The sequence below is a fragment of the Electrophorus electricus genome, chromosome 3 (assembly GCF_013358815.1).
Source record: "Electrophorus electricus isolate fEleEle1 chromosome 3, fEleEle1.pri, whole genome shotgun sequence".
NCBI classification, from domain to species: domain Eukaryota; kingdom Metazoa; phylum Chordata; class Actinopteri; order Gymnotiformes; family Gymnotidae; genus Electrophorus; species Electrophorus electricus.
In genome coordinates, this window is record NC_049537.1 from 28594208 (window position 1) to 28605410 (window position 11203).

Sequence of the window (11203 nt, forward strand, 5' to 3'; positions counted from 1 at the left end):
ATCTATTTTATTTATTTGACTAATATAGAAGAATTTTATGTATATACAGTATCACCCAATGCATTTTAAGGAATTTAATCAGGAATTAGCAGATTTTAAAATGTTAAACAAAAGCATGATATAAAAAAAAATTAAAAGCATTAATAAAAGTCATACACTGAATAAAACTAATTGTAATGCAGATTAAATGACATATAGTAAAACAAAATAAAGTAAAAATATAATACAAATTTTACATATATGATGATGCTAAATAAAATCTAAAGAAAAACTAATGAAAATATTAGTTATAGATGCTTTATTAATTACAGTGTTATTCTAATTTACTTGTAGATTTACCAACATCTTTTTCTTTGTACAGCATTCTCCTGTAATCTTTTTTGCAGCAGAGAAGAAGTTAATCTTATCAGCATCTACTCAGCAGCGCATCGTTTCTACTTGTTTCTGTGAAGATGAACATGTGCCGATTAAAGTGTGTGTGTTCTATCTCACCAGCATGTGTGCAAGAGAAAGTGGAAGCATGTGCATGTGCAAGCCTGTGATAAATGACCTTGCGAGGCACATCTGGGATTTATCAGTCCTACTGGGGCATTTTTCCTCCAGTGCTGCATCCCTCGCTCCTGTCGTTTATAATCCTGCAATCCTCTTTCCTTCACTCAGCAGCGGCTACCCTACCTGTACTCTTACTCCCCTTAAAAAAGCAACACAAAAAAACCCAAACAAAAAAACTAGATCTTGGAGGAAGTGTACAAATCTCCAGCTGGACACTTGCCATACCTCAGGATACCTGCCCCTCCATCCTGCTTCTCCCTCCAGGGAGGTCTGGAGGTCTGTCCCTGGAGGTCTTCTTGTATCATCAGAGAAGTCCAAAGCCAGCACCATCCAGTGACGAAAGACTCAAGGTTGTGATCTTTACTAGCCAGCCTGAATCACAACTTAAACAGTCTCAAAGGGGCTTTGGATTACCCTAAAGCTCAAAGAGCACATAGAATATAAGTGAAGACTATTAAGGGTTTCATTGATGGCAATGAAGGAACAGACCAACTGAGAAGCTAAAATGAACTCTGTCAGAAGATGATTTTCTTTATATTTACATTTGCTGTAAGAACAATTCACTGGTCATTCAAGCAAAATGAAATGATTAAGAAACAAGGCAGAGCGTCAAAGATGGACTGGACTCTCTTGCAACAGCCTCACTAATGGTTCTTTCATTGTTTCCATCGCTCTTCGAAAAGTCCCTCAGGAGTGAGAAGAAGACAGTACTGACAGACCTCCAGCTGAAGCATTCCTGTTTTTACTGACATTTAAACATAGTAGTTTATCTTTGCTATTTGATAAGGCTTTCATTTTCATAGTCAAAATGGACCAAGCCAACTACATATATATAAAATAATTATTTTAGAAGTCTCACTCTCTCCCTGTGTGTGCATACGTGTGTGTGTGTGTGTGTGTGTGTGTGTGTGTGTGTGTGTGCGCACGTGTGCTGCATAAAGTGCAAACATTCTGTTGTAAAATAAAAGTTCTACAATTTAAAACTATTCTATAATATAGTTCATTAAAATTGAGTACTGGCAGCCCATAAAGACATTGGGTGATAAAACCGACTGGTTCCAGTTTTATCATGTGCTTTTTTTTTTTGATGATAAAGCAACATCATCATTTCACTTGGCCAAGTATTTCTCTCTCCCAGGAGCACGCTTTCTCAAGGCTTTCTGCTTTAGTAATCAGCCTTTTGTTTAGCATGTGGAAATATTCCGGGCTTGGGCACTAAACCATTTCACCAAAGACCTGCAAGGTTTGCTTGTTTCTGTTTTATATCTTTGGGTATCATATGACAAGATGGACAGTGATGACAGCACGACTCTTTGTAAATCATTAGGATTTGTTTATTTCAGATGTTTGCTTTCTAATCTCTTGGAACAGACCCAAGCCATTTTTTGCTAACATAAAGTCACAAAGGTTACAGGTAATCTTGATGTAGTTTAAGGTCACTGCCCTTTGGCCTAATGATATCTCACGAGAGTCATAAAAAACACCATTAAGCAGAGATTTGTATTATTTTTGCACTATTTATTTCAGGAGGAGGTTGTTTATGGTCGTTATTCTGTTAAATTCAGGTCAGGTATGTGAAGACGTCCTCCGTCTCTGTGAAACCAACAGAGGTCAAGACAGGCAAAGACGCGAATATCCAGATGTTTTCACTTCCTGGTCGGGGGGACCGGAATAACCAGAATAGCCGGAAACCACTCAGCATACATTCCCACTTGAACGTTTCGTTTCAGGCAGCGACAAGCGTCGGAATTTCACCGGTCATCAGACTTTAAACCGAAGTACACGGTACCTTCAAGGACGAGGCAGTACAGGTACATGTGTGTACACGTACGCACACACCGCAGCTGGTCGGTGTTAGCTCGAGTTACTATAGTAACCCGGTAATATAAGATAACTAGGATAGCTATGCTACAAACACTGCGCTGTAGGTTAGCCAGCAGCGGCGTTAGGTCTGCTCCTTACCCGTCTGTCTTCTGTCTGTGTCTGTGTCTGTGGCAGTAATCCCGGCCAGCTGCTCAGATCTAGCCTGTGTCTGAGGTGAGTTAGCTTAGCTTATCTTAGCTTATCTTAGCTCAGCTAACGTCGAACCGGCGGACGGACCGCGGCCATTAGGGAACAGCACCACTGCAGCGGTGTTCGCGGTGGTCCTGACATTACACAGTTAAAGCCAGACGGGGAGGTGAGGTGTCTAATCCCTCTATAACATCGTATAATCGGCACAGCCCGCTTTAGCCCAGCTCCCTAACGCTAGCTAAAATCGCTGGCTAGCCTACGTTGTCTAACATAACGGCTGACATAATAGTCTAATAGGCTAACATAACAGTCTGAACATTCCCCGACATGTTTTGGTGTGAGGGGTGGATTGTATTTCACAGGCCGTGGATTCATCTACACACGTCCATCTGACCGACACAGTCATCGATTAGATCAGGACTTCAGCTCCATACGTTTGAATGGGGTCATGCCACGAATTTCTGCAGTGGGTTAAAGTTTTGGCCTTTAGTGGTTTCCATTGTCCAGGCTGATTTTCCTGTCACCAGAAGAGCCCCCATCCCCATGTCAGTTTCCATAGTGTTTAATGTCACCACATTAGATATTTTTTTCCAAATGCTGCTGGAAAATTCTAATCATACTTTTTGTAGCTCTGGCAGTGTGTTTCTGGTCATAGCAGAGTCCTGTCTGGTGCTTGCCCCTTCCTCCCTCTCTCTCTCTCTCTCTCTCTCTCTCTCTCCCTCTCTCTCTCTCTCTCTCTCTCTCCCTCTCTCTCTCTCTCTCTCTCTCTTTCTCTCTCTCTCCGACATACTTTTCTTAAATTCCTGTTTTTCTCTTCTCTCATATTTCTTTTAACAAATTTTCTCCCCCTTTCTCTTGCTCTCCTCATCTCTGTTATTTATCTACTTGACTCCCAGTCTCTCTCTCTCTCTCTCTCTCTCTCTCTCTCTCTCTCTCTGTCTCCCCCGCTCTTTGCTGATTTCTGGAACGTTCCACCATTCTTGTGGCTGGGGAGGGCCTGGTTTCCGACTGCTTTTCCAGCGCAGACAGCAGAGTCTTGGAGAGGACAGTGGACTCAATGGTACCAAACCCCTCCACTGAATTTGGGCTGAGAGGGTGGGGGTATTTTATTGGGAAATGTCTTCTGTGGCGCTTCACATACTATAGGCCTGGTAGTTATACCTCATCTCTCCTTGATTCAGATGGTTTTCCAAGAACAAGAAGTAAGTTATGTATCTTGCACATACTAGACTATATATGGGAGCTGTGTTCTAGTGGTTAGTACGATAATATAGTAGTGTTTAAGCGATGGCAAACACACCTGTGGAATTTGATGTAGGTATTTATTTCTGTTACAAGGATGGCTTTATATTACAGTTCGAGTCCTGCCTCCTAAAAACTGACCAACCAAATGACTGTGATAGACAGTTGTTGGTGGTCCCATATAGAACTCTTAAAGCTATAACATCTGTTCTTACATGAAAGTCTTGTGTAACAACAAAAACATGGTACGGTGCATATGTGCACGCGAGAGTAATTTGCTCTTCAACGACACTGCAGTTTAAACCTATATATGTGTGGAATGGTTTTCACATTAGTCTGTAAGTGCCATTACAGAGCAAGTAAACGACTGTTTGATGTTCTTTAAAACTGGAGCTAGGTGCTTTAACTAGGTGCTGGTAGATTTGGCACCCGTACCTAAGCAGTAACAGGTAAGCGGGCAGTTAAAGCAGAGCACCGTGACACAAGATGTCCAGATCTAGGCCTTCTCTTGGGTGCTTGCTTGGGTGAAGTCAGTCAGTTCTCCTGTGATCCTACAGAGGGAGCCAGAGAGGGAGGAGCAGCCTGACGCCAGCATGCCTCCCAAGTTCAAGCGGCACCTGAATGACGACGAGGTCACTGGTTCCGTGCGCAGCGAGAGGGTAAGGCGCCGCATACCCGGGTAACCCTTGCATGAGCATAGAGATCCTAAAGGCTCTCTTCCTCTAAACCTTGGTATATCCAATATGAAACTTCAAAGTGTTAGTAAAGTGTCCTGGAACCCTTCTGAGGGTCAGGGGGTGGAATTTTTAAAAACGACCCAATTTTTTTTCAGTTTGTTTCACACACCATAAATGTGATGAGACTAGTGTGTTGGAGAAGGTCCACATGGAACTGTTTATGTTAACTGACAAACAAGTGAAACGGAATGAAAGTGTCCTTTAAATGCTTACAAATGCCGGATCCATTTTTAATGCCTAAGTGTAACCGGAAATTAGCACGGATGACGCTTATTTGCGGGAGGCGCTGAAACAGGAGGGGCACAGAATAACCGTTTGATCATGCCGAGCGCGGCCGCAGATGTGTGACGGGGCCGGGCCAACAGAGCGCCTGTGTATCGTTACAGCACCTCATCACTGCGGGCTCCGCCCCTGTTTCCTGTGTGCTGGGTGGACACGGGCGATGCTAGAGGGATGCGTGGCTCTCCTCCGTGCTCCGCCCCGCTCCGAGTCATGGGGCTTCGGTTGCGTAACGGACACTCGCACGTGAGCGCTGGCTCTCCATGCCCCTGCTTGTTGTTCTCTTCTGCCCTCTTTCCCTGTAATCGGCTTCGTAATCAGCTCGTCCGTGCTTTTGACCTGCGCCGGCCAGCCTCTGCTTTCATTCTGATTCTGTGTGTTTTCCCTGTTTTTCCCTGCATTCCTTTTTCCGTTTCACTCCCGCTGTCCGCCGCCGGAGCGTTCAGAATCCACCTCTCTTTATAGTCATGGATTGAGAGCCTTCACTCACATGCTTGTTACGAAATCTGCGTGACAGACCTCTTTGTAGTTAGCAGGCTGCCACTAAATGATGACTTTAGAGTCATTAGAGAGAGACGAAGAGAAACAGATGGTGAATAGTAGATAAGACGGTGGGTATCGATGGAGAAAGTTAAAGAAATGACCGTTGTCGTCTGGGTATCGGATTGGCTGTGGTCACACAATCACTTGTTTTCTTTCTTTGGTGTGTCACCACAGATCGTTGGTGAGCTCTAATGCTAGATAAGTTAAATGCGTCTCACTGATTGGATGTCATGAAACGCTTGCGTAGAAACCCAGACACGGCGCTGTTCTCATCTCATCGTCTGAATAACCACAGACTGAGACCTCTCTCAGGTGATATTGTTGATTTTATTTATTTATTTGTTTGTTTTTTCTTTTCTTTTTTACTCCATTCCATAATGGGAAAGGTTGTCCTGTTTCTGAACCCAGCCCATTTTACTAGGAAACCCAGCGGTGTCCTGTGCTTCTCCAGGCCCATGCGAACACGGAGCAGCCTGGGCGCAGTTACGTTGTTCTGTAAGATTATCTGGATGTCCGGACACCCCAGACAGCTTTTGATACCCTGTGCAATTAGTCCCCATACAGCACGTGTTTATCACGGCAGTACAAGTGAAACGTGGTTAAAGATAATGTTGGTTAAATGTGAACCAGATGTTTTAAGCCTCCTGAAAAAAACGAGTTGCTGAGTGCCAGAACACAAACAGACCCTTGCAAAACAAATGGCCCATAGAAGCAGTGTTTGCACATGAGTCTTGGGACAGCGTCTGTAACTGGTGTTCTCATGCGCAGGCTGGCCACGATGGCGTGCAGCAAGCTGGAGACAGCAGAAGGCCGTTAACCTATCTTACTCCCACTTGGACTCTCATCAAACAGAGAGCGAGACCCAAACACACTCTGATCTAGTGCAACTTGGTCTGACCTCTGACTTCTTATGTTCACAGAGGAATCTTCTGGAGGAAGACTCTGATGAAGAGGAAGACTTCTTCTTGTGAGTTTATGCGAGCGTGTGTGCATCCAGCATTCATAACAAATTTTCAATTTCATGGAATAAAGCTTTCCTAAGAAAACTGAGTTTGCTTTCTGAAGTGCTGTATTTGTGTTTGCTTGTAGAAGAGGACCGACTGGGGCCAGATTTGGTCCACAGAATGACAAAGTTAGACAGTAAGTAGCTATATTATTAGTCAGTGTTTATATTATTATTATTAGTTGTTGTTGTTACAGTTACAGCTGAGGCATGATTTCTCTGAAATGTAGAATGGGAGTAAGCAGAGAGTGGTTTCGTGGTGAATGGATGACGGACGGAGTGCATTAACGGACTAACATCATTTCACATAGTTTGACTGACGTGTAGAGACCACAAGCACACAGGATTCGGAAGGGGACTGGCAGTCCAATGGGAGCGTCTTTCCTTCTGCTTGTCCCTTTACGCTAAGCCCTGGTCTCCTTCCATAACTCCTCACAAAGAAAAATAAGCACACGAGCAAACAAACTGCCAGTTTTGACAGAAAGAAAGACTGAGGGCATCATCACTGGGTTTCCAAAACAATAATGTTTGCAAATGAAAATTAATAATTGAAAACACTGCGCAGAGCGAGCACATTTGGACCCTGCTCTGAGCTGGCAGTGCTGAAGTTTGGCGTGTGGTGAGCACTTAGTTTTGGGTTTGGACCTCATCTGTGAGCTCCAGTAATTCGGCCCTGGGCCCGAGGGCCACACCGGGCCCAGTGCAGCCAGTCAGACCGCAAGGTGCTTGTGTGTGAGCCACTGAGATGCTTCGTCACGCCGGATCAAAAGTCAAACGCTGATGAAAATTGTTGAGTTCAGCGTGAGAAACACACGGTCACCCAGAGCTGCACGCCAGAGGGAGACGGGCAGGGCAGGGCAGAGCAGAGCTGCCACTGGTGTGCCAGGGTGGTGTGCACTGTTCTGTGGAAGAGGTAGGAGGTGCTCACTCGGCACAGGTGAGTGGGCACAGGTGAATGGGCACTACGGACATGCCTGCACAGGCGGCCTGGTAGTAGTTCATTCCCAGCTTAGCCAAGACTGCTACAGACGTGTGTGTGTGTGTGTGTGCGCGTGTGCGTGTGCGCGCGTTTCCTGTTATGGATGGTCATGTGGGTGGTGGTGGTGTATCGTGTACGGGAACAGTAGTTCTATTTGGTGGTCTTGTGGAACCCCTTCTCACTTGCTCCTCAAGCTAAGATCCCTTTGATCTGAGGATAGAGTTGACCACAGGCCAGCCAGGGTCATAGCACAGCTAGTCTTGTTTAAAGCAGCAGAGGGTTAATCCAATTATTAGAAACAAAGGGGTTATTTTGAGAAGTTTAAGGGGAAAACTGTTAACAAAGCTTGCACACGTTTTTCCTTCTTTTTCAGGGTGCAGTCTCAGGTTGATGAGGTCATCGATGTGATGCAAGAGAACATCTCGAAGGTGATTGAACGTGGAGAGCGTCTGGATGACCTGCAGGACAAATCTGGTGAGACATGTAATCCATCAACACACAGATGATGTGTGTACACACACACACAGCGCCTGTTTGAGTTCTCAGCACCGACCTCTGTTCAGCTTGCAGACTCACAGGACAGAAACAAATGGCGTCTAAACGGCGTCCCTCATTCTCTCCTCCTGAAACCAGGGCCACAGTTATGTTAGACAATGGTTCAGATCAGTGTTCATCCAAGTGAACTTCCTCTCAGATCAGTATCTAGACGAGTGAACTTCCTCTCAGATCAGTATATTGGCTCTGTGAGACATCTGTGATTTGAGTAGGCGTTTTGCAGCAATCCCCTCAATTTGTAGATTAGTGAACATTTAGGAGTGTTTAAAGTGTCCCAATCAAAGAGGCTGTTGTGTATGAGGACATGGGAGTCAAGGCAATAAGAGTCCAGGTCAGGCCTTGTGTACAGGGCTTGTTTGAAAGAGCAAGGATATAGTGGACGTTTGCAGACAGTTTTATGTTTGCTGACAGTCGTGTGAAGCAACATCTATGCTCCTCCTTTTGTTTTTTGGCCTGCCTACCTGCGTCTCAACAGCTCACATCTCTCTCTGGCCCCTTACACACACTCCTCTCTCTAGCAATCTTTCTACGCAACCAGGCACTGTGGGAATGGTGTCCGGCTGTACTCTGGCTGATGGGCATTCCTTTGCCTGCCTTTGGTGGCTGGGTGGAGGTTTGGGGTGCACACTGACCATAAGGGTGAAGAGAGCCAGCCTCACCGTGGAGAGACGTTATTCCTATTACCGAAGGCTTTGGAAGGTTGCTGCAACCTTTTTCCCGGAGCAGTTTCCTGGAAGTCCAGCGCAGGCCTGAAACCTGTTTTCACGTTTGAAAATCCTGAAAGCATAACTCCTTGGATGTATGTTACGTAATTCTGTCCCCCGTGTGCAAATGCGCACATGTGGCCCAGGAGATGGAGAGTAGAGGGTGTTCGTGGAGTGCTGATGACTCCTTCTTCTTTCCTGTTATGTGACTTCCAGAGAGCTTGTCGGACAACGCGTCCGCGTTTAGCAGTCGTGCCAAGCAGCTTCACAGGAGGATGTGGTGGAGAGACATGAAGGTGAGTCCTCCAGTCTTCCAGAGGCCCTGTGGCCATGCCTCTGTTGTAAAGTCCCAAACAATAATCATTATTATTTCAAGTATTAATTAAAAACGAATGATGACCGTAGGACTCGCATCACATTTCTAGATCTCAGCATCTAAGAAGCCACTCTTTAAAACAAAAAGCATTTTGAGCACGTATTCCCTCAGTGATTGAGAAGCAGAAGTAACTTAACTCGCTCTTGGCTGAAGAGCTCAAAGATCCTGATCTGTGAGATGGGGTCAGATGGCGTCGGCGCGTGTCTGGCCTGTCTGTAACGCTGTGCTTTCTTTTGCTCCTCAGTTGAAGATGATCGTGGCACTGGTGGTCGTCATACTGCTGCTCATTATCATTAGTATGTATGGGTCTGAACCTCACACGAACAGCTGCATGCCTTTTTATAGACAGATAAATACCCAATGTAGTGTTTTAATGTTTGTTATACCTGTATTGTTTTATTGTTATTAGCATGAATTAAAAAGAATTTTCTCTCTTCCTCCAGTCCCAGTGATACTGCGGTATCGCTAGTCTCTAGCGGGGAGGTTGGAGGTTCAGCATGTTCTTCCTCCCTCCTCCCTCCCTCCTCCTCCTCCTCTCTGTCATTCCTCCACACCAGAAGAGGGCGCTGCAGGCCCACTGTATGAACCTGCTCAAGCTTCAGGGTACCATCATCACACAGGGGCAGTGAAACGTGTGTGCGTGCGTGTTTGTGCAAATGTTACGTTTACTCATCCTGCACAGCGCCAGCGGCCCATGTGAAGCAGTTACCATGGCGATTGGTGAGATGAGTCCTGTTGCGCAGTGTTTTGTTTTCGTACTGCTCACATGCACATACTCTAGCTACACGGTAGCCTCTTCATGCAGTCTTTGTACATTGTATATACACTTATTATGATAACTACATGTTTGTTTGTTTTTTATTTAAGATGGGTCAAATCTAGAACCAGTCTTTAATCAGGTTTTGGTATATTCCTCTCCGTGTGACTAACCAGAGTTCAAACCGTCCTACTGATGAGCAAAAGAGTGCCAGCACCTGGTCTACTCTGGTGTGGTCCCACAGTTCAGTATAATCGCTAAGTGAACTTTGTGAGGGTACAGGCCACCATGCAGGATATGATTTAACTCTACTGTGGCTGTGATCTCATCCTCATTTGGCCTCATTTCATTAGATTGTGAAACAAGATATTAGTCTTTCAGGTTCCTATATAGGAAAAAGTTTTAAATGTTTGCTGCTATTACCATTTTCTCTGAAAAGGAAGTGCTTTTCGTTTACTTATGTACAAACTTAAACTATCATGGTTAACTGTGCTGAGTTGTACTCTTTTGGATTTAATAGTTCATTAAAGCCTTTTCTTTTAAAGATTCTTTTTTTCGAAACAGTTCTTATGAAGTGTGGTAATTTTGCGAGCTCACTTTGTGACTCAGTGTTTTTATTACCCAGGTTCAGGTGTAGGGCCTTTGAAACGTGAATACTCTGAATGGGTTTTACTGTTGCAGCACGAACTGAGGGGGAACTGTGGAAGCAGTATTGATGGAAGTGCCAGCTTGGCGTTTGCACATAGTAAAGCATTTTATTATGGCTTATTTTTGTCTTTTAAGAAAAAAATAATTGTTGAACAGGTAGTCAGATTTGTTTGGCCTCGGGAGAGAGTAAATTTAAGTTGTTTATGGTTTGATCCATTATGAACAAGAATGCCAACATCGCCAGATCTGTAAATTTGTATCATGTTGTATTGCTTTACTGATATTACCATTATTTTGTATTTAATCTATATGTAAATATCCACTCCTCAAAGAAGGTAACAATGGAATTGCATTGGCAGACTGTGAAATACTTTTGCGTTTTGAAATAAAGTGATTTTAAAGCAAATTTGTTTGGAAGCGTCTCAGAAACACACAGGCTGATAACATCCATTGAGTGGTTATTCTTGTTCTGATTAATTTTCCAGGGTTGTGGGGGGAGGTGCCTCTTTTAGAGTGTTTTCCCCAATGCTAATGTATAATGTATAGTAATGTATAATCCCAGGCCACCATTAAAACGCTTTGATTCAGTTTTCATTTTTTGAAACCTTTCCCTCCATGCCTTTTTTCTTCCTGCTCTTTAAGCTGCTCTCTCTGCCAGTGACAGTGCGTGGTTGGGTAAGCTGCTTCCTGCAGGTCCACAGCACCGGGCTAATTCATCTAATGCTAACACATGTTGCACACACTCCAGTAATAAGCAGTCCATTTGTAGTGAGAGATTTTTCTCCAAATGTAGTACGTAAAATCTACTCAGTTTA

The 11203-nt window shown here is 44.4% G+C and overlaps 1 protein-coding gene across 5 annotated transcripts; it reads left to right on the forward strand.

Moving 5' to 3' along the window:
- Nucleotides 1-2050: 2050 nt before the first annotated feature.
- Nucleotides 2051-10794, forward strand: vamp4 (vesicle-associated membrane protein 4). Of its 5 annotated transcripts, none has more exons than XM_027026013.2 (9): nt 2051-2363; nt 3586-3625; nt 4365-4466; nt 6287-6333; nt 6456-6506; nt 7722-7822; nt 8824-8903; nt 9228-9279; nt 9427-10794. In XM_027026013.2, exons 2-9 carry the CDS (start codon nt 3623-3625, stop codon nt 9450-9452), a joined length of 462 nt encoding a protein of 153 aa, XP_026881814.1. In that variant the 5' UTR covers nt 2051-2363; nt 3586-3622; the 3' UTR covers nt 9453-10794. The 5 variants fall into 5 exon arrangements, with proteins under 5 accessions (XP_026881814.1, XP_026881815.1, XP_035379838.1 ...); XM_027026014.2 differs by having other exon boundaries at nt 3591-3625; XM_035523945.1 differs by having other exon boundaries at nt 2052-2363; nt 3462-3625.
- The last annotated feature ends 409 nt before the right edge of the window (nt 10795-11203 follow it).

Bases quoted from the DNA above. Each gene is read 5' to 3' on its own strand.
- vamp4 (XM_027026011.2), top strand. From the start codon at position 3,747: ATGGTTTTCCAAGAACAAGAA. The intron at 3,768-4,364 runs GTAAGTTATGTA...GTGATCCTACAG, and splicing joins TGGTTTTCCAAGAACAAGAA to AGGGAGCCAGAGAGGGAGGA. The intron at 6,334-6,455 runs GTGAGTTTATGC...GTTTGCTTGTAG, and splicing joins GAAGAGGAAGACTTCTTCTT to AAGAGGACCGACTGGGGCCA.